A 27781-nucleotide genomic window follows, 5' to 3' on the forward strand; every position below is an offset into this window, starting at 1 on the left:
ATCTTCTGGTTGTGTCTACAATTTCATACCTATAAACTTCCAATTCTCTTTGCCAAATAATATCATCTCCTCATAGTTATGAAGAAATGTGTACACACTCAAATACATCTTCCATATCACATACCGATACTTGTAGTATGCTTTACTTATAGATAATAACAATTATAGGTACCGTATTATAATACTTGTTTTGAAGTACAGGATAAAAGACCATGGGTAGATAATACTTCACTAACTTCATGTCTTCAAATCAAGACTGTAATTCACGACTGTAAATAATAATTTACTCATGATGAATCTTGAGAGAGCACTTATTCTCTCCCGAAGAGAACTTTCATCAGCCCTAGTTCAAGTCAGAATTGAGAGGCAATCTAGTAAAGGTCCTTTTAGTGTTCTCAGACAACAATCTTCGTTTTTTTTCGAATGAAAGTATTTCAAGATGATTATTAATGAAGAACACGCGATGATGACAGTTTAAAACTTTTTTGAGCTGTGGAAATTATTTTGAACCCTTGAATCAATAGTTTACGCTAACAAATCATTTTCATTTCTCAACGTTTTCATGCAATTGAAGTATTACATGATGACGAAATGCAATCATAAATGATGGCTGGAATCTGTTTTTGAGGAATGCATATATGATCTAATCTGAATTAAGTTCTACCGAAAGTTGATCATGAGTTCTACGATAAAGAGTTTGTACTCAAAAATCTTAATTTTTCTCATCTAGCGATCCAATTATTGTATTTCAAATTGTATGTATAATCTCATTTCAAAAAGAAGAATGCTATATCTTGTTAGAGGGTTGACTCATAAATGGAGATCCAAATAGTTCCTGAATTCCTACCGAGAGCTCTCTAGAAAAAGTTTTTACTCATAAATAATTATTTTCTCATTTAGTGATATTAAGTTTCATTGAAATTTTAGTACTTTTGAAAATGGGAAAAGAAATATCATTTCTTCGTTTTTGTTTCTAGGTAGAATCTAGTAAAGAGTGTTCTAAATGTTGCCGCTAGAACAGGTTGATAAATTGGAAAAGATTGTGGGTGTGTGTTGTCTCACATGATGAAAAAGAGCGGAAAAGCTAGAAGTAACAGCGTGAGATTGTGCTTGTAACAACGAATTACGAGTTACGAGTAGAAAGTGATGGTGATGTACCTGGTAACGTTGCCCACAGCAGCGACCACAGCAGGAGTGAAGCAGCCCTGTCCGACTCCCCGCCGAGTGGGTCGGACTGATCAGCGGAGATGGCGATCCTGGCCTTTTCGGCTGACCATTGTACGGCACCTCCAGCTCCACAAACTCCCTGTCCTATATACAACACACAATAAAAAATCCCATCATCAGTAGTTACCACATCCTTGTATATTAACAGTCAAAAGAGGATTAGGCCCAAAAGAGATTCTTGAGGTACTCCATAAACACAATGAAATATTCCATTATCAATTGATAATGAATAATATATAATGGATAATAATATCCTTGTATATTTAAAGTAAAAGAAAGGATTTATTTATTTATTCATTCGATGAAAAATTGCGATCCATGAGAAGCTCCAGTTGCATGAAGAAATACTTCTCAATTAGTAGCTACCACATTCTCTATATTAAAAGACAAGAGATGGTTGGACAAGGTGTCATTCTCAATGTAGTCCATAAACACAATGAAATATTCTAGTGTCAAAAGTTACCACATCCTCAAAGATTTTTGCTTGAATAATGACAGGAATGGATCACAAAAGAGACATAATTCAAATTGAGTTTGACTATAATACAATTTATTTGACAGAGATACATTATTGAAACGAACATCACTGTATTTCGATTATGGCAAATAAATGAATTCAAATTCAAGAAGTTTTCAGCAAAATTTAGGTTAAGCTACAAAAGAATGTAGTTAGTTTGTGTTTCGATTATTAGTATGTTGAGCCAAGACAAATGCATAAAAAATTTATTTATAATAATAAATTTTATATTATTAATGCATAATAATATTAAGATAAAATATATAATGCATTTAATATTAATATTAAAAGAACGTTAATGCATAAAAAAGCATAATGCTAGTTAAGTAAGTACGCTAAAGCATATGCTTTTTCCAAGATCAATTTGAGAGCTTTTTCACGAAAACATATGATTCTGTCTCTATTTCTGTTGTGACAAACGGGCTCACAAATCAGTCAAGTGAAATAGCCTTCAAATTGACCCATTTATATACAGAATACTTGGGAAATTACAAGTATAAACTACCTAGCCACCCTATCGTCCAACTTGTTATCACTCGTAAGTAGTATAAATTTTTTGTTCAGGGTTACTCTCTTTTATCAGGAAATCAAAAACTCTAGGTAACCTTTATCGAAAAACTTTTATTCACATCATAAGTTGCTTTTTCCACAATAAGTTTCCAACATCTGAATAAATCACTCAATATTCTGACTTACATCTTAACTATAGAGGAAATATGTCACACAATTAAAGTCCAGTACACTAGAGCATACATCAGGTTCCATTGTCAACATCAAGATCTGGAATTTGAGAAGGATGTGCGTTAATTGGAAAAATGAATTATTTTCTTCTTTGAGAATATACGAAACCCTCGACTCTTAATCCACTAATAATTTTTCTGTTGGATTGGACTAACACTATAAGTCACAAAATTCAAACTTTAAATATAAAAACAAAGATTTATAAGATTTAATTTTGAAGGAAATAAAAAGATAGTTTATTATATACATAGATATATGGATAGTTATATTTATTTCTAATTACATTGATTCCACTCCAGGATTCTACAAGCTTCCACACTCCATAGAGCATTGCTCCAATCTGATAATATTCTCTATAATGAAGCAATAAGAAAAGTGCCTCCAATAATAGCCCAGTCAAATAGTCATTATAATGCGGCCCGACCAAACAAAAATTAAGGTAATTGATTTTATTGTTTTAATCGGTCCATTTGGGTATTGGTAGGAGTTATCTATGGTTTCCCACCAAAATTTCTGAAGGCATAACTTTTGGCAGCCTGAAAACCAAGAGATTTTGGTACTTTTTCAGTTTTTTCACGATATCTCCAAAAACAATTGTTCAATCGTTCTTTTTTGAAGAGCATTAAATTCTCTACAATTTTCATCCTCTAAATGTTTTCCTATCTCCAATAGGAAGCGAGTTATAGCTCGTTGAAAATTGTTAATTTTTCTCAACTTTGCGAAAAATTGCTAAATCCATGTTTTTTCTTTTTCACTTCTCATAAAGTGGTATGTAGTATTTTCTGATCGTAATTAGAGTGTTACTGAGTTGTCAAAACAATCACTAATGATAGAGTTGGAACAAGAAAGGTATATTTTAGGGTGGTGATTTAATTTATGAGACTCATGATTTGTGCGCTAACTTCTTTTGGGTGAATTCAGACCAAATGCTAATTGTTAAAAACGGTCATTGTTGGAAATAAAAAGTGCACGTTATACAGTGTTATAGTGTGAAAATTATAAAGTATTCACTAGAGTAGATTTCATAAAAATAGTCTAGATGAGGATGAAACAGCAGAGTGCCTCCTCAACATCACCCCCCCCCCTCACAACACAAAAACACCAAACGACGTTAACAATTCATCAGGTTTGAATATGGAATATGAATGTACTTTTATTTATAATCAGCTGATTTGGCAACGTTGCATCAACTCTCACAGGACTATAAACTCACTCTCAGGTAAATAGTCCCTACTCCAGTAAGAACTATAAAATCTACTCCAGTGGTTACTCCTCCGTGGACGTTTGGATGAGCCAGGTTGTTTGTTGTTTATCTCCTGGTGCTCTGGTGCTTTGCCGGCCTCATTGTCATCATAATTTTCAGGGTTACCAGAGTCCGGGGACAGGTCATCTTCATTCTCAAGGTTTGCCACCCACATATTTTCGCAGTTTATCCCATCGCTATTTTTGCAGATGGGTGGACATTTCAGTCCTGCTTTGATGCATGTATATGCCCTACTGCATCTAGTCTTACATTAGCAGGACACAATGTGCTGAAGAGACTCTGGTGCAGGCTGCTGCGACATTAGTGTAGGCTGAAGAACACTGCCATCACCACTCACAGACCACCAACATGTTTTAACTTGCTGTCAAGATTGGATTAGGTGGTAGCAGTGGCAGAAGTGATGACGTACAGCATACTCAGTTGGTGCAAGTCTTGGGAGGCTATGTTTACTCCCAGAAGCAGACTTGGCAGAGAGCTAGATGAGGGTCAAGTCTTGCACCACTGTAAAGAATCTTGAGAAAAGTTTCTCCTGCATCCACCACTTCCTGTTGGGTTCCATTTGGTTTGTTGAAAATGCTTACTGTGTCCTCCAGTAGTGGGTGGGTTTTGAGTGTAGAGCATAACTTCAATTTTCCTCGGCCGAAAAAGGCAGATGTTGTGTCACATCCACTTATGGTGTAAATGAAGAGTATGTGGCTGTGGTTGTACTAGTAGGATTGAGGTGAAATAACATAAAAATTATTATTGTAGATTTAGCAAGCATTTCATCACCATTTCGTTGAATTCTAGAATTCTATATAACTTCCTGTGCAATTTATAGTAAAATGACTTTTACCTCACTTATTATTGAAATCTAGGATCCGAGCAAAAATACTATGTTATCTATTTCAATGAATTAATCTAATCTGATCTTTAACCACACACATCATCCCTCTTCTGTCATCTTCCTCTGGGAACCCCAAATGACAACTGAGTTGGCTCCTTTACAATCCATCAAACTATATAATTTTTCATGCATTAAGAGCCAGTAAGATTGTCACTGACCTTATGAGCAACATGATAACACCATCACCACGATACGTTAATACCATAGACGACTTGAAAAGAAGTAAAAATGAAAAATGAAACGTGAATTTAGCAATTTCTCTCAAAGTAGGAAAAATTATCAACTTTCGACGAGATATAACTCATTTCCTTTTGGAGATAGACGATATACCTAAAAGTTAGTTTACCGTCCTGTAAGAGTTGATGCAACGTTGCCAAATCAGCTGATTATTAATAAAAGTACATTCATATTTAATATTTTAACCTGATAAATTGTTAATGTCGTTTGTTGTTTTTGTAACGGAAGGGGGGGTGGTGTTGAGGAGGCACTCTGCTATGAAATCTACTCTAGTGATGCTTTATCATTTTCACACTATAACACTGTATAACGTGCACTTTTTATTTCCAACAAAATTGTTCTTAGCAATTAGCAGTTGGTCTATATTCACCCAAAAGAAGTTAGCGCCAAATCGTGAGCCTCATAAATTAAATCACCACCATAAAATATACATTTTTTGTTCCAACTCTATCATTAGTGATTGTTTTGACAACTTATAATACTCTAATTACATTAAAAAAATACCACATATCACTTTATAAGAAGTGAAAAGGAAAAAACATGGATTTAGCGATTTTTCGCAAAGTTGAAAAAAATTAACAATTTTCAACAAGCTATAACTCGCTTCCTATTGGAGATAGAGAGATAGGAAAACATTTAGAGGATGAAAATTGTAGAGAATTTAATGCTCTTCAAAAAAGAATGGAACAAAAATAACGATTGAACAATTGTTTTTGGAGATATCGTGAAAAAACTGAAAAAGTACCAAAATCTCTTGGTTTTCAGGCTGCCAAAAGTTATGCCTTCAGAAATTTTGGTGGGAAACCATAGATTACTCCTACTAATACGCAAATGGACCGATTAAAACAATAAAATCAATTACCTTCATTATTGTTTGGTTCGATGTACTATTTGTTTGGGCTATAATATTTTTTTCGAAGCCGAATCTATCAAAAGTAAAAGCTAGAGTATTCGAATATTATATGTTGATAACTCGGAAGCTATAAAAATATATTTGCAAATATTACAGATTGTGATTTTTCATGATAATTATTATTGATCATCGGAAGAGATTACACGGATCTTGATATCTTGATCATCAGTCTCCTTATAAAAGGTGTCTAATAATAATAATATAGCTTAATAGAGAAATTCAATTCAAAGAATGCAGCTCCTTGGATACGCAACCTATGCAACCCGCACTACAATATTGACTCAGCTTGACCTTCGAATTGCAGTGTCATTGTAAGAGCACAGTACTCTCACATGATGACAAAAATGAATTATACTGTGGGAAAAATTTATGAATTATACACCCCTTCAACCAATCAAGCCCCTATCTAAATATAATTCATAACTGTTCCAACCCATGTTTAACATTCTACTCTTCCATTCATAAAAGTTTCCTATTCTCATTTGACAGAATCAGGAATGCCAAGATTTGTTTCAAAAGCCATAAAAACACTAGTGACCAGTTGAATTGAACCAATGAACAGTGAGTTCATTACATGGAAGTGATATTGGTCAATTTGTTTTGCTCTTGTGACATTCGTTCCGCTAGAGAGCGTCATTTTACAACGTTTTGAATTTGATTTTCACTTGATATGCATCATTATATCATATATGACAGTAACTGCATTTCAAATGAAAATGAAAAACCTATAACATTTCTAAAACGTATCAAACACTTTTCAATTTCCAGAGTGGCATTACTGGTTAAATGACAGAAAATGTAATATTATTATTATAATGTGGAATCAGGGAAAATCATGGGGAACAGACCATGAATAATCACCCAACTATCCATTTAAGGTCAATTTATCCAACTACCCCTGAGTGATCTCAGCCTGGGGTCTCAAGGGAGACGAACTTTGAGAAACTAGTTGATCATGTAGGAGACAAACCAAATGATAATGATAAATAATTAAGGAGAATTTCAAATAATATCATCTTCTCAATCTTCTTACAACAGTGATTTGAATGTTTTTCCCCTTCCATAGAAAGAGATTCAGACGATCTATCCTACACGTATGTCGGTTTTCTATATCTTCACTGCAGTGAAAATGAAGAATCCTCTCAAACGTCGAGGAAAAAACCACCATACAATCTGAGGTTATCGTAGATGAACATTGAATCATTTTATATAATTTTCCATCATGAAGAAAGGAATATCACTGAGCAAATTACTTTTTAGCACATTGTCATGTTTAACGTATAGTACATGGTTCAAATCGAGCTTTCTTATTTGCAATTTTTGAAATTGGAGATTCTCAAGATGAAAAACATTAGAAAATGTCTCCATATCTGAGAAATCATTCAGAATTGGCAAAACTCTAGTTCAATATTGGAAACTTGATAAGGAGATATGATTATTTCCAATGTATAAAAGATTGGGAAGACTGCTTATTTGTTTAATACAATGTCTTGAATTTGTCACAACTATTTCTTTCTCGGAATAACAAGAAACCAGTTTTGGTTCTTGTTATTCTGACAAAGGAATACGTTATCATCATCATCCTCCAGTAAACTAAAAATCTAGTAAAAGAACATATCTACGTTCAATGGGTTCATAAGATTGATAGTAACGACGACCTACAGCAAGAAAGTCTATAATTGGACAAGAAAAAAGAACTATATTTTTTAAAAGGTATGAATTCAGGGCTACTTTCTTGCATTTACAAAATAGAATCATAGTACCCTTCAAAATCAATAAAATAATAAAAAAAGAATATATTATATTTTATATGGTCAATTAGAAATTAGTTCATTGACAGAAACATTTCACAATGTATTGCGAAAGTGTAAGCCTATATCTATTACATGAATAATATATACTGGTTAATTTTAATCTGGTTACTAATATATACGAGGTTAATTTTTCAACCTCCACATATCATAACACACAGGCGAGCAGTAAGGGGGCAACTTTCACAGAGATGAACAGCTTGTCATATTTACCAAATGCCCTATGATCGGTGCGGCCAGTTGTTGTCGAGTTAAACAACTCAAGTGTTAAGTGTTAGCTTTTTCGTTTTTGCAAGCAAAAGGCAATAGTTCAGCATAAATTTAATAATGATTCAATTTAATCAGGAAACCTTATGAGTGATAAGGCTGTGTGTGAAGACTAGGAAGATTTGAAACGCCAGTTTAAATAACTTCCGGATTCTTTGTGATGCATGAGCAATTCAGACTCACAGTGCTGGTGCAACCGATCGGCTTCTCCAAAAAATTCCCAACTTAAACTCATTTGGCGGCAGCATTTCATGGAGAGGTGTTTGCTAGCCTGGTTCTCTGGTATGACAAATGCCTCAACCTACACGGTAATTACTTTGAAGAATAATCATAAGTGAAAGTAACTTTAAGTTGAAAAATTATTATTTCGTATACATACGTACTTTATTCATGACTAATCGGAGATTAAAAATAATATTCCTCGTACAATCTATAACGAACGTTACTACAATGTTACTTTTAACGAATCTTTTTAGGCCTACGTGAATCGCATTCAAAAAATAAGATCAGATTTGGGAAGAACATATAAGAAAACGTAGAATTAGGCTACAAGTTTAAATAAAATAATGATTGAATCTAAGATTATATAAAATTCAATATTACTTTTTGTGTAGTTGAGAATTTGAATGGAAATACTAAGAAATTGTCAAAAACCACAGATTTATTGATACTTAGAAAGACCGGTTTCGGTTATTACACCATTGTCAATATCTGATAAACTGTTTATGATTAAAAATTTATCTAATCAGTTTATCAGGGATTGACAATGATGTGATAACCGAAACCGGTCTTTCTAAGTATCAATAAATCTGTGGTTTTTGACAATTTCTTAGTCTATTTCATTCGATGGGAATTCAATATTACTTTGAAAAAACATCCTATAAAAATTACAAACGCCCTGCATAAACATAAAATTTTCAGTATAGTTCTTTGGAAACATTACTATGGTGAGATTCACTTGAAACTTCCAGCATTGGCTGAATGGGAAGGATTCATGTTATTTGCAGGGGATTCTGACAGTTTAGATGCTGAATCTCAATATAAAAATGCCTCTAACAGTTTATGACAGAAATACACACTATTGCTTGAGTACAATAATAAGTATTGTTGTATTAACCATTAGAAAATGGATGATAATCTTGGTTGTGGTATGAAGTAAAGCCACTAGTAGTTGAAAACCTCTTATAGTAAGAGGCTCCAATCTTGTTGTTGAGAGTGAGCGAAGTTCACAAGTGGGAAAACTTGTTCACTGGTGTCAATCTTATAATAAAGTTTTATATGGGTCGAGATTAGATTTATAGACGCCTGTTTCCCTCATCATTTCTCGTGTTTGGGAGGGTCAGACGGTGTGCTCAATCTGGATACATTTTCGTACGAGAATTGATCATACAATTTACTTAAAAAAACGCATGATTTGAATGCGTCTTGAATGAACACTGCATATGACTTGGACGTACATTTAGTTCCGTCATCCGATTTTGATCCTAACTTGTTGGACTGCTTTTTAATGTCAGATAATAAATTTATTGATAACAGTTGTTTGTTTTGTGATTGAATATTCAAGAGCTGCAAGCAAAGGAATATCATTGATATTTGAAATGAATGTATTACTATAGTTCAATGCCATGATAATATATGTTGTGAAATTAATAATAATAATGTTGTGATAGGCTCTTAATGAACTGTTATTGGTTTTCAAACCATGCGGTTTTTAGAGATTTGACAGACTGATGAATATTGGCAGAAATAAGAAAATTTACATTTACAACATATATAACAACATTGGTATTTTTCATGGAGAAAAATGCAAAAAGGGTGATCACTAAACTCGTATGATCGATGACACCTTTCATGTTCAATATTGTTATTGGTGATCCCGGCCTATGATGGTAATGTGATCGCGGCCTTATAGTGGATGAATGAATCATGGAAAGTGATCCTCAATATAGAAAGAAAGTTAAGATAGAATTTGAGTTTCCAGCGGTTTGAGCGGGACTTCTTATTTCCAGAGCTAGCTGTGATTTCCTTTATTTTGATTTCTTGTTCTGTACTCAATAATAGTATGACTTCTTCAGCATCAAAATAATTGCAAAAGAAAACAAAACATTGATTTTATTACTAATACTTCTACGAAACTTTTTCAAATTCTATTAAAGTTTTCGCAAGGGGTAAGTACAGTAAAACCGCCATAACCCAGACTAACTGGGACCGGAGTCTGGACTCGGTCCGAGTTGGCCGGGTCAACCGGAAAACAGGGGAAACTCACTTGTTTACTACAATAAATCTAAGTCTTTCTTAAAGCACATGGTACTATTACAATCATATAAAGAGGCTTCCGAATGTCCGAGTCCGGGTTAACTGTAAGCATATACCCCTATCTGAATCTATATTCAGAATCAATACTTCATACTTCAATGAGCATAATACCAGTGGTTGTATGTTATCATCAGTTCACATTATGAATACTTCAATTATTCAAGTGTCACATTCTTAACAATCCCATCAATGAAGAATTAAACGACTTTTCTCAACCATTTATTAAAACATTTTTGTGAGAATCATGTTGGTTGCTATATCATTCTCAATCCTTATCAAACTGAATGCTGAAGAATCAGGAAACAGAATATTAATATCTTGATGGAATCATATGATTGATTTCAAAACTATGATTGGACAACCAGCTATCAATAATTTTGATCCATCCACCTTGATATGTATTCTGCTGTTCATGATTAAGCCTCCCGACATTTATTTTCACTATAAAATAGTTAATATGTATAACGAAAAACTTGAAAACTTGTATTTTATATTGATAATAGTGTAGCATCATCATTTATCGAAGAAGTATAAAAACCAAGGTACAGTAGGAAAAATATTACTAGAAAAAATGCTTTGCGGTCGCTAATAGTATGCGAGTTGAATCGACTCCAATATTGAAAACATGATTCATTATTACTTGTATGAATACAAATGTGCTCTTGACATCTTATTAGGCGTATCAAGTTGATCTCCATAGTTTTTTCATTATTCCGGATCAATTCGTATTGCAAATAAACTGCATGCGCAGTTCGCAAAGGCGAACCAGTGTAATACGACTTCATCTAAATGTTTTCACATTCGTTCACTGCTTGCAATGATGCCCTCATTTCACGGCGGTTACATTTGATTGCCACTTTCTGCAAGGGACACTCTTCACTTGACAGATACTATGAAAATTGGAAATTTCGGCTCACCATTGAACTGAATACTAGAAGTCCAATGAATCTCCTTAATGGGTGAATCTCAGAAGCAGCTGTTTATTGCTATTTTCATAAGCAAGAAATTAACATCAAGTTTTTAACTGAACTCAACAAACTTTGTAAACACCATTATTTGTTCAAGATCTCAGATCTAAAAATGATACATGGTATTTGAAATTTCTCAGCTGCGTGAAAAACTGTAAATGGAATGCTATGCTTAACAAACCTAGCAAAACATAACATTGTGAAGTGTATTATCAAGCTCATGATTATATTCTTCATAGAAGTGAGATTAGGATATTCTTAGGGCCAGTTGCATGGAAATTTAATAGAATGCAACCAGTGTAATACGACTTCATCTAAATGTTTTCACATTCGTTCACTACTTGCAATGATGCCCTCATTTCACGGCGGTTACATTTGATTGAGTTTTTGTGAAAGTGGCAGTTAAAAGTTGATCCATTATTTCTTATTTGGTTTTTCATTTGAAAATTAGAGTAAAATTTTAACACAACGATTGTGTATGAATAACTCTATTACTTTATTATTATCATCTCAAATTATCAATAAAATAGAGCATCTAATATTCAAACTTCGATTTGAGGCAAATGCTTGCTGAATCTCACCACATCTGAATAAAATGAATCATTTATGAAAAGATTATAAATAATAATTTCAAGTTTCATCATAGAGGAATAAGCTTTCCTGGATGCTTATACTATGGTGTGAACATCCTCATCGAAGACTTACAAGATTTATTAAGAAGAAGGCACTTCTTTAAAGTTGAGGTGATTGCATGATAGATAGTCATATTGGAATTGTCGCAATAATTTATTTTTTAGAATATTCAGACTAATACGACATAATCATTATCTGGTGGACTGGAATTTGGAAATGATCTTAACCAGTGGTAGGTAGACTTGGTCTTTTTTATCTTTATCGAATTTCAACCAACTATCAATTTTATGACTTCATTGGTCGTTTGCAGAATGTCTCAAAAACGGGATATCAGCACTAGCACAGGCTAGATCTTCTACAGGCCGAGAGAAACAAAAATGTTACTTCAAAAAGTGTTAATCTCCAATTTAGTTTCTAATGAGATATCGTAATTGCATAAACATGTACATCAGCATTCCAAATATGAAATGGCTGAACATTGTTTCTCCAATAAATCCAGAGAAAATTTTGCATGTGAAATGTTTATCAAGATATTTCACAAAACAGGATGGAAACAGTGATTTTTCAAGAAGAGAACTTCAATGCATGTGGGTTATCGATATTTCCGATCCAAAAAAAAGTAATCGTAAAATAAATCCTTGAGTAAGTGAATCAATTCTGGAGGAAATCTATCAATGGACATTTCATAATATAGAATGTTCCTGAAATAGATTGACAAACTCCGTAAGTGGTTTCCTTTCATCAAAATGAACGAAAAAGTTCTAGTAAACATGGGATTTTTTTCATTGCCGAAATAACGATGTCTCATTACATTATTTTCATTTTTATTTCACCACCTACATCACAAGGATGAGGGGCACGTGAAGGAAGATATTATTTCTAATGCCCGGTCTACACGACAACGATAATAGCGCAAAACCGCCAGGTTTGCGCTAAGTTTGCGTCGTGTAGACGGGAGATCGTTGTAAATTTCTGAGGTTTGAAGGTTTGTGCTTTCTTCGATCAATCTCAGCCAGGTTTGCGTCAATTTTTCTAGAAAACGATTATGTCTCATCTATCCATCAAAACCTAAATAGCTTCAAAATGAAGATAGAGAATTCGCGATTTCAGATTCGGATTCAGCACCCTCAAATTGAATATGTGCTAGGTCAATTCTCAAAAACAAAGAAGATTTTTTAATTGATAATAATTATCTTATTAACTCTATAGTAATGTAATAGATTCACTCTTTACTTGATAATCAGTGTTCTTGATTATTATTATTGAGGAGTAGGAGGAGAAGTGGGAGGTGGAGGAGGAGATGGATGAGGAGGAGGAGGAATAGTTGGAGGAGGAGGAAGAGTAGGGTGAGGAGGAGTAGGTGGACGAGGAGGAGGAGTAGGTGGAGGAGGAGGATGAGGAGGAGGCGATGGAGAAGGTGGAGGAGGAATAGTTGGAGGAGGAGGATGAGTATGGTTAGGAGGTGGAGGAGGAGGAGTAGGTGGCGGAGAAGGAGGAGTAGATGAGGAGGTGGAGGAGGAGTAGTTGGGGGAGGAGGAGGCATGAGTTACTACTCATCTCAAGTTTATAAACACTTCAAAGACTTCGTATAGAATTTATACTGTATATGGTTTAGTTCATAATACAGGCTTGTGTTAAAGTTGGTGTCGTGTGAACAGAGGTTTGAGCAAACTTGGCTCAAAGCCAGATTTGTGTAAACCTGGCTTTGAACCAAGTTTGCGCAAATATCTTTGTCGTGTACACCCGGCTTAATAGTATATTTCGCACCTAGGGCCGAAAATGAGACTTTTCCGGCTCGAAATCGGTTTCCAAGTATTTTTATTTTTTATTTTGATTTGTCTAAATAACCTAAAATATTATGTTCAATTATTATATTTTAACGTGGTCGGTTGAGTATATACTTTTAAATTCTTTGAAATGACAATGAGATGATATCATTATGAATGCTTTTATTCTTAAATAATAAACACAAATAAGGAAAAGTTTTTTGATCAGCTGTTTTAGCACACTTGAAATTTGGCCAATCTGAATGTCAACGTCAACAATGCTTGTTGTCATCGACTGTGGAAGTTTAGGTTAGAAGTTCTATCCTACTCTAAAAATCAAATTTGAATGGTTTATAACATATCTTATCTGTATTTCATTCATCCAAATAAAATGATAGTATCTTATGGCTGTATACTGTATTTAATTCTAGAAGCATAAACTGATTACGTTTAATAAACTATTTGTAAAAATGTTCAGCACCAAGGATTTGCCATAGTAGTTCCAAAATTATCCACCAGGTTTCGTGATAAACGCAGTACAATGATCAGGTTAGAGGTTAGATTCAATTATACTCTGAAAATTGAATTTGAATAATTCATGATATCTTATTTGTATTTCATTCATCCAAATAGAATTATAGTATCTTATTGCAAAATACTTCATTCAATTCTAGAAGCTGATTCCGTTTCATAACTTATTTTGTAAACACGTTAACATCGAATCAGAATCAGCTGACTTCAAGGTTATTTTACAGCCCTAGGGCCGCAAAATTTTTATCATTTTCGGCCTCCATATGTCGCACGAAAACCTCATTACATCCAAGTGGGGCGAAATAGTATATTTCGCACCTAGTGCCGAAAATGAGACTTTTCCGGCTCGAAATCGGTTTTCTAGTCCGAGGCCGTAGGCCGAGGACTAGAAAGGATTGAGAGCCGGAAAAACATTTTTGCCCATGGTGCAAACGCTATTTTTCGCCACACAAAAAAATAAACAATATATATATGAGAATAATATTTTACTAAGCACTTCCGAAAGCAGAAGTGAAAGGTCATAGCTCTAGCAAATCTGAATATCAGAAAATTGTCCAAGTATTTTCATTTTTTATTCTGATTTGTCTAAATAACCTAAAAGATTATGTTCAATCATGTGGGAGGTTGAGTTTATACTTTTTTATTCTTTCAAATGACAATAAGATTATTATTATAAATTAATGTTTCAATTATTGAATAATAAACACAAATAATGAAAAGTTTTTGATCAGCTGTTTTAGGACACTTGAAATTTCGCCAATCTGAATGTCAACGGAAGTTTAGGTTAGAAGTTCTATTCTACTCTGAAAATTGAATTTGAATAGTTTATAATATATATCTTATCTGTATTTCATTCATCCAAATAAAATGATAGTATATTATTGAAGAATACTTTATTCAATTCTAGAAGCATGAACTGATTCCATTTCATAAACAATTTTGTAATAGTATATTTCGCACCTAGGGCCGAAAATGAGATATTTCCGGCTCGAAATCGGTTTTTAAGTCCGAAGCCGTAGGCCGAGGACTAGAAAAGATTGAGAGCCGGAAATACATTTTTGCCCATGGTGCAAACGCTATTTTTCGCCACACCAAAAAAAAACTTCCCAATATATAAGAAATTAAAAAATAAATAAAATTCAAACAGCCTATTTTGATAGTTTGAATCTTGGTTATGACAACTTTCACTGTCAATTAATTTCAATACTACTAATTAATAATTTACAATAGTGACAATATTTTTATACTATTAATATTTCAAATAATTGTTTGAATTTTTATAGCTCGCGCTTTGTGCCTGGTGCAATATCTCATGGATAGATGGATGAATAGAATTTTCATTACTATTTTGAAATAAGGTGATTAAAAAATTAATATAATTGCATATTTCACAGTTTTGTCACAAAATATATCTAAAAAATTGATTGAAATTTAAATAATGGTAACTAATATAAAAAATAGCTAATGAAAGTCGAAATTCATCGACAAAAAAAAATGTCACTGACCGAGGTTCGAACCTAGGTCATGTTTGTAATCCACTGAGCTTTGAGTATTACGCCTTTACGCTCTCGGCCATTGCATATTCTTGATCGATTAGGCCTGTAAGTCAGGTAACGTATGTAGGCTACTATAATATAGTGTATAGCGGCAAACTTAAGCTGGTTTGCCGGCATTTTCACAACAAAATATTGCTCTGAAAATAGTTTAATCATAGAGAAAACATTCGAAGATTCAATCTTGAGTGGGCCTAATGTTTTCTCTATATGGTTCGATATTGAAGAAAAATTATCTAAAAGTTTTAATAATGAACTACGGAAAAATTACTAGGAATTTTTCAGTCAAGGCTGAGTTTCACCAGTAGGCTTACCTTAAACTTTAGATCTCTGCTGTATTTTCCTATTATTAGGCTATTGTTGATTGTATTGCATTAAGAAGTGGAATTCGATAATAAAAAAGAAACAATTATCACTCTACCTCACTTTTCAATATTGATACAATTATTGTACTTTGATTTCAAATTCTATTCTTCACTTTTAAATACTTGCGATACGTACCTTTCTGACAATGGACAATGCAGCCAACATTATATTGTTGAGGCTATGGAGATATCATCGTATTCTATTGTTTGATATCAAAAACACGATAATAAATATTAAATTATGAAACAGTAATTCATAAAATATATTGTAGACATGATACCGCGATTCACGATACATAATTATATAGATTATTACAGTCGTTATGAGATTATCTCTATGATTTTTGAGAGATCGGACACAATCAGCTGTTATTCAAGGTCATTTTACAGCCCTGGGGCCGTAAAGTTCTACCGGCCTGGTCGGAAAACAATCACTTTCAGCCTTCATATGACGCACGTAAACCAGCTCATTACATCCAAGTGTGGCGAAAGCACGTTTACATCAAATCAGAATCAGCTGACTTCAAGGTTATTTTACAGCCCTAGGGCCGTAAAAGTTTTACCGGCCTGGTCAAAAAACCATCACTTTCGGCCTCCATATGACGCACGAAAACCAGCTCATTACATCCAAGTGGGGCGAAAAAGATATTATTCTAGAGCTTGCTCATCACATGTAGCAGGCAATTATGAGAGCGAAGACCCTGTGTTTGTGGCTGTCTCTGCGTTTTCAGCAGCCTACTGTGTGGGAGGTAAAAATCGTTTTTTCCTCTTGTGTTGTATATTGTTTCTACATTGCCTAACCGTTTCATACTTTTTAATGTATAGAGTCGTCTTGTAAATATAGAGGGATACTACTGTAAAAATCCTGTCTCTTCTGAAATAAGGTCTGCAGTGAGCATCATATGTCAAACAGTTCATAATCCTTGTTGATTTTTTTGTAAGATTAGTTTTTGTTCAATGTATGTGTGGGGTGTGCTTCTCCAGGCTATTATGCCAAAACTTATGTGAGAAGTGTAGAATATTAGAAATAAATAAGTCTCAAAGATTAACGATAAGTCTCAACGTGTGTAATCTCTATTAAAACATGTAGGATAGAGTGAATTCCAATCAACAAACTATTAAATATTATAACTGATTTATGTCATCTGTTTTGCATAACATCTGGTTTCTGGTATACTACATCTTCCCCCTTTCTTCTTAAGTTCAATCTGCATATCGCAGTTGATCTGCGTGGCATCTTCTCATCGTTTCCTCAACATTCACTAGGTATGAGTATGGTCCATTTACTTTAACGATTTTTCCTTTTTTGTAGCCTTTGCCTGATCTGTCTAGTACCCATACGCCATCGCCCTCTCCGAACACCTTTGCGTTGACTCTCGGCTTGCTGTTCCCTTGTCTAACTAACTCTTCGTCTACTCTGTCGTTAACATCTGGTAGTAATAGATCTATTTTGCAGCGTAACTCGCGACCGAACATCATAAAAGCAGGTGTTTTTCCCGTTGCTCTCTTTGGGGATGTTCTATGAGCAAATAAAAATTTATTTAGTTTTTCTTGTAAGGTGCCAGTACTTCCTTTTGAAATTCCCATACGTTCTTTGAACGTTCGTACACAACGCTCCACCAATCCATTGCTTTTTGGGTGATATGGGGTGATACGTGCATGTTTTATGTTCAGTTCTTTGCAGAAATTTTGGAATTCATACGAAGTCAGTTGAGGACCGTTGTCACTTACAATAATTATTCTTCGGTAGCCAAATTTAGAAAATAGATCTTGTAATATATTGATCGTGGATTTTGTTGTGGTTGTTGACATGGGTATTACTTCGAGCCATTTCGATCTAGCATCTACAACGACTAACCACATTTTCCCTAAAAATGGTCCTGCGAAATCTATGTGGATTCTAGACCACACTTCTGTTGGAAGAGTCCATGAGAAAAGTGGCATCTCAACATCTCTGTTTCTGTTTTCTTGACATGCGGTGCAGTGTTTTACATGTTCCTCTAAATCTTTGTCCAGTCCAGGCCACCATACTTGGAATCGTGCTTTTCCTTTCATTGCTACAATTCCTGGATGACCTTCATGAAGAATTTGTAGTACTTTTGTTCTTAATCTTGTGGGTATGACTCAACGACCCGACCAGAGGAGTATGCCATTTTCAAATGATAGTTCTTCTCGTTTATTGTAATATGGTAGTAGTTCTTTGTTTACATTTGTATCTGTTGTCCAACCACTTCGGAGATAGTTTGTAACTTTTGCAAGTGTTGTGTCATGTTTTGTTGTTTCTTGTAAGCTCTTTGTTGATAATGGTATATCTTGAAATCGAAGGTGGAAAAGATGTGCTTTATTGTTTTCCCCTAACTTTTCGTTTCTTGACTTCAATACATTTTCCAAAGGAAACCTTGATAGCATATCCGCCGTTGCATTATCTGCACCTCTGTGATAATTTATTGAGTAGTTGTATGAGCTCAAAATTAAAGCCCATCTAGCAATACGGTTGGAAACAACTTTTGGAATAGAGTCATTTTCACCGAAAACTTTCACTAAAGCTTTATGATCAGTACGAATCTCAAAGTGTCTGCCATAGAGGAACTGTTCAAAACGTGTTACTCCGAAAATTAAACCTAATGCTTCTTTTTCAATCACACTGTACCGTTTTTCAGCTTTGACAAGTCGTCTTGATGCGAACAAAATTGGCCTTTCAGTACCATCAGTATATCTGTGAAAAAGAGCTGCACCTAATCCGACTTCACTTGCATCTGTGGCAAGAATTAGAGGAAGTGATTCATCATAATGAGCTAAAGTATCTGATGTTGTTGATAAATGTCTCAATTTTATAGCGATTTGTTCATGTTTTTTATCCCAGTGCCAATTTGCTCCTTTTTGAAGTAATTTGTGTAACGGAACGCACAGTGATTGTAAATGTGGAACAAATTTACTGTAGTAGTTGATTGATCCCAAGAAGGATCTTAGTTCTTTGACATTTTTCGGTGATGGCATATCTTCTACGGCTTTGATGTGTTCAGTTGTGGGGTGTATACCTGTTCGATCCATTCTGTGTCCCAAATAGTTTACTGATTCCTCAAACCATTTACATTTTGTGGTTTGTACTCGAAGTCCATTGTTTTCAAAATGTTTTAACACTTCCCTGACTCTGTTAATGTGTTCTTCTCTTGTGGGAGCTGTTATAATTACATCGTCTAAAAGACATGCAACGCCTTCCAAGCCAGCCAAGATTTGATCCATTTTACACTGAAAAGCTGCTGTTGCTATTTTTATCCCAAAAGGAAGGCGTGAATATCTGAAAAATCCTTTATGAGTAGAAATAGTGAGATACTTTTGTACAGAAGTATCAACTTCCATTTGTAGATATGCATCCTTCAAATCAATAATTGTGAATTCTTTCCCTCCTGTAAGTTTTGAAGTGATTTCTTCAAACCTAGGTAGGGGATAGTTGTCTGGACTTATAAACTTGTTTATGGTGGTTTTAAAATCAGCACATATCCGGACTGCTCCTGTAGGTTTCACCACAATAACTATTGGTGAGGACCATGTGATAGGTTCTTCACTTGTGTTTACAGGTGATAGTACATTACTGTCTACTAAACGTTGTAGTTCCATTTCTACTGCTTTTCTTAAGGAAAACGGAACTGGACGTGGTTTTGCAACTATTGGTATGGCATTTTTTGACATGTGGAAAAGTACCTTTCAGTTCTTTATTGTTCCCAGATTTGGATTGAAAAATCTGTGATTATTTTATTTACCAAAACTGAGTTATTTTTTTGTGGAGAGCTTATCGTTTTTTTTACTGGTAAAAGTATATTTCAGCACCGGGAGGTAAGGGTAGATTGAATTTGAGGACCCAATTAAGTCCAAACAAAGGTATGTCATCTTTCTTTATAACAATTACTGGTAATTTCCTGGAGTCACCAAAAGCATTGAAATTTATATGTGTTTCTCCAAGTGTTTCAATGTCAATCCCTGTGTATGCCGTGAGGTTTCTTGTTGGTTTTAAAATGGGACTTCCAATTTTTTTCCATAATTTCTCGTTAATAACGCTGTAAGCGGCACCTGGATCATACAGCATTTTCACTGTGTTGTTGTTGAGTTTAACGTTCACCATTACTTTACAGCCTTTTTCCAGAGTTCTTATATGTTCAATATCGGAAAGTGACAGGTTGTCATCTTCTATTTATAAATTTTCGCGGACCTGATTTATCTGTTTGTCTTTTACAATTGTAGCGTTCCCTACTTTTAGACATGCTCTAGCAAAATGGTTCTTACCTCCGCAAGCTTTACAAAATTTGTTATTTGCAGTGCACATGACACCATCAGAATGTCGCCGGTTTCTACAACGGAGACAATGTGTATTTTTGTTCAATTTTAGAGTCGATTTCTTTTCATATTTCTCGTTGTACTTTTGAGGGTTAGATTCCATTGCCTGATGTTTATCAGAAATTTTTACTCTATTCAAATTTGTAGAACTGTTTTTAATTTCTTGCTGTTGAAGGTTAACGGTTCCTAGCAATTTTGCTGATTGTACTATTTTTGTAAAAGTTGTTTGTGTTGATGCATGCATTCTCAATAACTCAAGTTGCCAACTATCGTTGTTGATGCCTAATATGAACTGATCTCTTAAACGTTCATCCAGGTTATCACCAAAATTACAATTTCCGGCGAGAAACCTTAAATCTAGTTCAAATTGAGTTATGGTCTCACCTTCATTCCGGAATCGTCGAGAAAAACAAACTCTCTGGGATAGAGGTGCTTGTGGTTTCGTGTAGTATTTGTTTAAGACTTCTATCGCATCATTAAATCCAATGTTGTTTATGGGGGTCGGATGCATAGAATCGAAAACTATCTTGAATGGTTGCGGTTCCAGATTCTCAAGTAGTAAGTCTCGTTTTTTTTCTTCGTTTTTGATGTTTCCATTTCGTAGGAAAATCTTGAACCTTTCGTGCCAATATATCCAATCTTCGGTTGTTCCGTCGAATGGTTGACATTTGCTGTGATTTTTATTTACCGACTGCGCCATGTAGAATATTAGAAATAAATAAGTCTCAAAGATTAATACTCAACGTGTGTGATCTCTATTAAAACATGTAGGATAGAGTGAATTCCAATCAACAAACTATTAAATATTATAACTGATTTATGTCATCTGTTTTGCATAACATCTGGTTTTTGGTATACTACAAGAAGCAAAAAGTGGAAAAGAGGATATCATTGCAATGCTTTAATCTGCTATACTTCTTATTCTCCTTATCCCATAGAGTGGTGTGCATAATTTGCTACACAATATGCTCCTGCCATGTCAGATTTTCATCTAATATTATGCTAATAATATATAGCTATCCAGCATGTTCAAATCTTCATTTCTCTTTCTATCTCTATTTCTCTTTCTATCTGATTACTTCCACTAATATCCATATTTGATATTCGATTGTTTCTCACAGTAAATCATACTATTCATCTTCCATTTTATGGAATATCGTATCTTTTCTCAAGTGATAACTTTCTTCAACGATTTTTCGTTTTTCTGCTGACTTTTTCTTCTCTTTTGCAGTTTTTACTGGATACCATTTCGCTCTATCTCCACCTTAAACACGATCTTCCACTACTGGATTCCATCTCTCTCTATCTCCACTTGGACTCGATTTTCCACCACTGGATTCCATTTCTCTCTGTCTCCACTTGGACTCGATCTTTCACTACTGGATTCCTTCTCGCACAATCTTCACTTTGACTCGATTCTTCCACTACTGGATTCTTCCACTTTGGAGCTCAATTCATGAGCTTTTATGTCAGTCTGAAATTATTACTTTGAGTTGTGTATTAATTGAGTTATTCATGACAGTTTGAAGTTATTACTTTGAGCTGTGCTTATAAAACTGTTCCAAATTCGTAATAGTATGAGTGCCTGTGGAAAGTGCAACCAACCGGTTAATCGATCTGACGTAGCTGATAAACTCTTCTGTAAGGAGTGTAATTTTTATTTTCATATAGCTTGTCTTAATATAAAAAGTGATTTATCATTTTTGAAAAACTCATCGTGGTGCTGTCCTGGTTGTCTTTAACAACAGCGTGCATCGAGACAACACTCGTTAGATAGCACACCAGTTAAAACTAACGTGACCCCCGAGTCAAACTCTTCGAATATGACCGATCCTACTGTCTCAATGGAGTCTTTGGAGCAATTAATTAGAAATAGTCACTCGCAGTTCTCCGCCAGTATAGAGGAGTTAAAAAGTATAATTAAAACCGGTCAGGATGGGCAGAATGAACTTAGTAGTGTGATTAGTAAGCAGAGCGAGATAATTGATCGGCAGCAGCAGCTCATAGATTCACTCCGGATTGAAATCAAAGAAGTTCGTGAGCGACTGCAGTCTACTGAGGATCGTCTCGATGACCAAGAGCAGTATACCAGAAGGAATACGCTTGAGATCCACGGTGTTCCCGGGAAGGCGGACGAAGATGTGATGGAGACGATTGCTGTGGTGGGACGAGCGGTGGGCTTGAACGTGACGCCGAGAATGGTGGACGCCTGCCATCGATTGCCGATTCGTACGGGAGGACGTCACGCGGCGGATGCAGCTGGCGGCGGTATGCGGCCGGGCCCCCCTGCGGCCATCGTCGTCAGATTTGTGAGACGTCTCGATGCAGTTCATGGAGCTGAGAAGAAAGATAGGCGTCCTCAGAAGGCAACAGGTCCACGGTCTTCAAGGTCAAGGTCCAATCAACATCAATCGCAGTCTCACTGCTAAGAGAAGAAAACTTCTAGGGATGGCTCGTGATCTTAAGAAGAAAGGAGTAATCAAAGATGCATGGGTTGATCGGACTGGATGTGTTCGTATCCGTAAAAGTGGTCACCGACAGTGATAAGAAATGACAATGATTTAAACTTCCCCAAGCTTTAAATTATCTCTCCTCAAATAAGCTTTAATTTTCATTCCATTTGTATTGGAGTCACGGATATATTATTATTTTACAGTTTCAGGTAAACGGCCAGTTTGTTACTTGTGAATATACGAACTTTTTATTCGGTTTTCATCCTTCGTATCTTATTCGTATTATTACACAGTATTCGCTGTTATTCTTAATGTAGTGATTGTTTATTCTTTTTCTGGCTGATGCAATGTATAAAGATACAAGGCACAAAGTATTTAATTTTATTCATGATTGTTCTCTGATAATAATTTTCGTTCTGAATCATACTATAATCAATGCTCCTGCTATCAAGTTGTTTTTCACTTATTGATGAATTCGATTTCATTTTATCGGTCCTATTCAGATAAGATAGGTCACTTTTACTTTTCGTTAGCAATATAGTTAGGCTCATAATAAAGTTCAATATAATGGCAGTTCAATAGCAATATATATAGGGCATTGAATGATAAACAATCTAAGCTTCCGTACTTTCACGATTACAACTTTTCATTCTAAATTAAATCGATTGCTGCTGTTTTCACAATTTTTATTCTTACATGGTTTCAAATCGCATGTATAGTTGGAGTTACTATTATTGTTTTTTTTCTTCTTCTTTGAATCAGGAGTTGGTTAGGTAAATCTCATCTAATGTTATTATAATGTCCATGGACAGGCTAGTGTTATACTTTAAAACAAATACTAATAAGATAATACTTATTACTTCATCACATAATTTTTATCATCCTCAGTTTAAAATTTCACTGTAATCACCTATCATATTTCATTCTTCTCCCATATACATATTTCTTTTTTATTTTATTTCATTTTGTTCAGTTTTTTTTTTTTTTTTTTTGCTCATACTGGATTTCAATATCTTATACCAAAACGTTAGAGGTCTGCGTTCCAAAGTTCCAAGCTTTTTCCGGAAGGTTTTAGAGTGTGATGCTGATGCAATTGTCCTCACTGAAACATGGTTGTACGATGGAATTCATAATGGGGAATTGTTCGATGAGCGGTACACTGTCTTCCGCAGGGATAGGTCTGGTGATCAAGGGTTGAGGGGTGGTGGAGTACTTGTTGCTGTTCGCAGTTCTCTTAAGGCCGTATTATTATCAGAATTTTCATCACCGGTTTTTGAATCTATCTGGATTAAGATTTTATTAAATAATAAAGATCCTTACTACATCAACGCTGTTTATTTTAAACCATCGACTTCCTATGAGACTTATCTTAGATATTTTGAATTGATCGAATCATTCAATGAAATTCCAAATAGCAATGTAATATTCATTGGTGACTGGAGTATTCCCGAAATAGGTGGCTCTAACTTTGACTTCAGTGGAGGGTCTCGTCTGGCAGCTGCATTGGGACTTTTCATGGGGGTGATGGGCTTAGAGTCTTATAATGGAATTGTCAATTGTAATAATCGGACTTTGGATTTGGTTCTTAGCTCGTTCCATGTTAATGTTTCAAGATGCAATGACTGTTTGGTTCCCGAGGATAACCATCATCCTACGCTTTCCATTTCTTTTCCATTGCTTCACATGAGGGCAGATCACGGAGATGAATCAAATGACAAATTTCAATATGTTTTCAAGAGAGCTATTTTCTTTGCTTGTATGAATCTCTGAGAGACGCTGATTGGACCGCTGTCTATTCATGTTCAGAAGTCAATGAGGCAACTGAAGTTTTCTATAACATAGTTTACTCATGTTTTGACCTGTGTGTTCCTAGAAGAGCCGCTGGTGATCGGATTGGCAGATACCCTCGGTGGTATACTAGGGATATAATTCAAGACATCAAACGGAAGGAGAAATGTGCCCGAAAGAGGAGAGTCTCTGCTAATCACGACGAGGAATTTAGAAGATTGAGATCTGCTTTGAAACTTAAAATTTCTCAAGCTTATCAGGCTTATATGTATTCAGTTCAGACAAGTATTGGTGGTGACATGAGGAACTTCTGGTCATATAATTATAAATAATAATCGAAAGGGTAAGCGGTCAGAGAATTTTATGAGATGGAATAATACTTTTGTCGCAGGTACTGAGATTCCAGAGGCGTTTGCAGATTATTTCTCATCTGTTTTCGACAGAAGCGACAATCATGCTGGAGTTTTTGATGACACAATTTGTCACTCCCCTTTCCACTTGAATTCTATCTCAAGGGCTGATATAGTTAATTCTATACGGAGCTTGAAAGGTAATGGATCTGTTGGTCCAGACTTGATTCCACCGTATGTCATCAGGGGCTGCTCCGATTTGTTTATTGAACCGCTTGAGTTCATTTTCAATCTAGCACTGAAAACATCCACGTTTCCTGATATGTGGAAGCAAGCCAAAGTAATTCCCATTTTTAAAGCTGGGAGCAGACAATCTGTTGAAAACTACCGTTCAATATCCATTATTAATTGTTTTGCAAAGATTTTCGAAAAATGTATTTATAAAAAAATATTCAATCATATAGAACCGTGGATTGCTGATTGCCAGCATGGATTTTTGCCAGGCAGGTCTACAGTGACTAATTTATTGCATTTCCGGAGTGAGGTATCAGCTTGTCTTGATGCAGGTACTCGTGTTGACACTGTGTATACAGATTTATCAAAAGCTTTTGATACTTTTAACCATACAATTTTGTTCTGGAAATTGTCATCCTTTGGATTTTCACTGTCAAGTGCTAGACTTATTCTTTCCTATCTGTCTGATCGGAATCAATTTGTTTCTGTTGGTGGTCTTCATTCCAGATCTTCCAGTAGCCCATCTGGCGTTCCACAGGGTTCAAATTTGGGGCCTTTGCTCTTCATAATATTCATAAACGATTTGCCAACTGTCATAAAGCATTCGTCTTGTCTGCTGTATGCAGATGATGTGAAGATCTTCAGGGTGATTAGGTCTGAGACTGATCAGCTGCTTCAAAGTGATGTAGATAGTTTTTTTGATTGGTGCTTGAGAAATCAGCTCAAAGTTAATATTGGTAAATGTGCTACGCTGTCTTTCACAAGACAAAGAGATCCGCAAATTCCCATCTATAGAATCAATAACCAAATAATTAAGAGAGTGGACCATTTTAAAGACCTTGGTGTAATTTTTGATCCTGAGCTCAATTTCAATCATCATGTGAGAAGTTCATGTTCCAGAGCATGTCAACAGATTGGATTCATTCGGAGAACCTGCTCTCAATTTGATAATCACAATATTCTTATTCTATTATTGGTCTGGCCAGAGAATTCGAATTGTAGTACCAGAATGCTAGACTGCAGTTCTGCCAATAGCAGGCTTGTGTTTGCGCCAGCACAGACTGTCCTGCTGCTTTGGCCTTCTCGATGTCCTTGTCTAGTCTGTCTTGTTTTCGGCAGCCCGTCTTGTTGCAAGACCAAAATTGTGTGTTTGTCATGTAATTTCGATTGAAAATTTCTTGTAAATAATTGTTTGAGTGTCGTGTGTGAATTATGAATATAACAGCGTAAATAGTATTGAATTGAATTAATTTGAATTGGATTTGAATTTATAAAGAATCCAGTTTGAGCTTTGTTCAAAACACAGTGCATAACCTGCAAGTTGAACGCGAAAAGGCAGCCCGGAAGCGAAAACCTGTCTTTTCCCAGAGTTCATCCCACCCTGAACCTGACCAAAACACCTAATAAAGGCTTCGAAGGGCAAGTAGTCAAGATTGAAATAAATTTGGTGAGTTTTTGCTTTTTTTTATTGTTCATTAATGCAGAGTTTAACTGTACAAATAACCTGGCTCAAATTGAAGATTAAATTTTGCCCCTTGTTTGTATTTGATTATTTAAATAGTAAATTACAGTCCTCTGGTAGCTCTAGCCTGAGCTTTGTTCAGAACAATTATATAAGACACTTATCAGAAGTTTATTAAACTACTGCTCTGAAGTATGGCATCCATATCTCGCCTCTCATAAGCTGGAATTAGAAAGAATTCAAAGTAAATTTCTAAGGTTTGTATATTTCAAGCGTTTTAAAATGTTCTGTCCTTTCAATTTTCCCACAGCTAACCTAAGAGCCATATTTGATATTCAATCCCTGGAAGCATCTAGGATCTGTAAATTGCTTTTGTTCCTATATAATATATTGAACAACCGTGTCCAATCAACCTACCTCCTTTCATTGCTGAATATATATCTGTGTCTTCAGTTTCACGGCGTTCCGGCTTCAGATTTCTTCCTCCCCAATGCAACTCCAATAGTCACTTCAATTCTCCAATCAACCGTATGATAAATCTTTATAATTACCATAGTTTTCACCTAGACCTTTTTCATATGAATCCCAGTCAGTTCAAGAAGGCATGTAAGCGGCTCCACCCAATGTGACACCTATTTTTCCCACGCTAGACCTCATCAACTTACATAGAGTACCATATTTAGTAGATGACTTCCTTTCATTCTTAGCTCTTATCATTTATCTCATTATTGGAATGTTATTTGTATTTTCTTGATTCCCCTCTCATTATTTTCTAATATTGTAAATGGTTTCTAGTACAGTATAATAATAGTATAGTATCTAGTATTTAGTATATCAATTTTTCAGTATATTTAGATTCTCATCACATTTTTTCCTCTCCACAAATATGAAATAGATTTTTCCTTATGTCTTTCTCTCGATTTTTAAGTTTTTTTGTAAAGTGCTTATTGTAATTTTTTTGATTGGGGAGCAATTTTTGGGTTTTCCCGTATGCTCCCATATTGTTGTAAATAAATAAATAAATTAAAATAAATAAATTTCTTCTCGCACAATCTTCACTTTGACTCGATTCTTCCACTACTGGATTCCTTCTCGCTCTATCTCCACTTGGACTAGATCTTCCACTACCAAGATCAGTTCTTCCACAATCTTAATCTTATTCACTAT

General features: G+C 35.0%; 1 protein-coding gene across 16 annotated transcripts in view; it reads right to left on the bottom strand.

Moving 5' to 3' along the window:
* LOC111050395 (potassium voltage-gated channel protein Shal) overlaps positions 1 to 27781 on the bottom strand; it is a 517077-nt gene that overhangs the window by 276485 nt on the left and 212811 nt on the right. For all 16 annotated transcript variants that reach the window (XR_005572985.1, XR_005572986.1, XR_005572983.1 and 13 more), the window contains one exon: positions 1159 to 1311. Coding sequence is in view for 11 of the 16 variants with exons in the window: in XM_039441499.1 (XP_039297433.1) it covers positions 1159 to 1311 (153 nt within the window). In the remaining 5 variants the exon portion in view is untranslated. The remainder of the gene's footprint in view (positions 1 to 1158; positions 1312 to 27781) is intronic.

The sequence above is a fragment of the Nilaparvata lugens genome, chromosome X (genome assembly GCF_014356525.2).
Source record: "Nilaparvata lugens isolate BPH chromosome X, ASM1435652v1, whole genome shotgun sequence".
NCBI classification, from domain to species: Eukaryota; Metazoa; Arthropoda; class Insecta; order Hemiptera; family Delphacidae; genus Nilaparvata; species Nilaparvata lugens.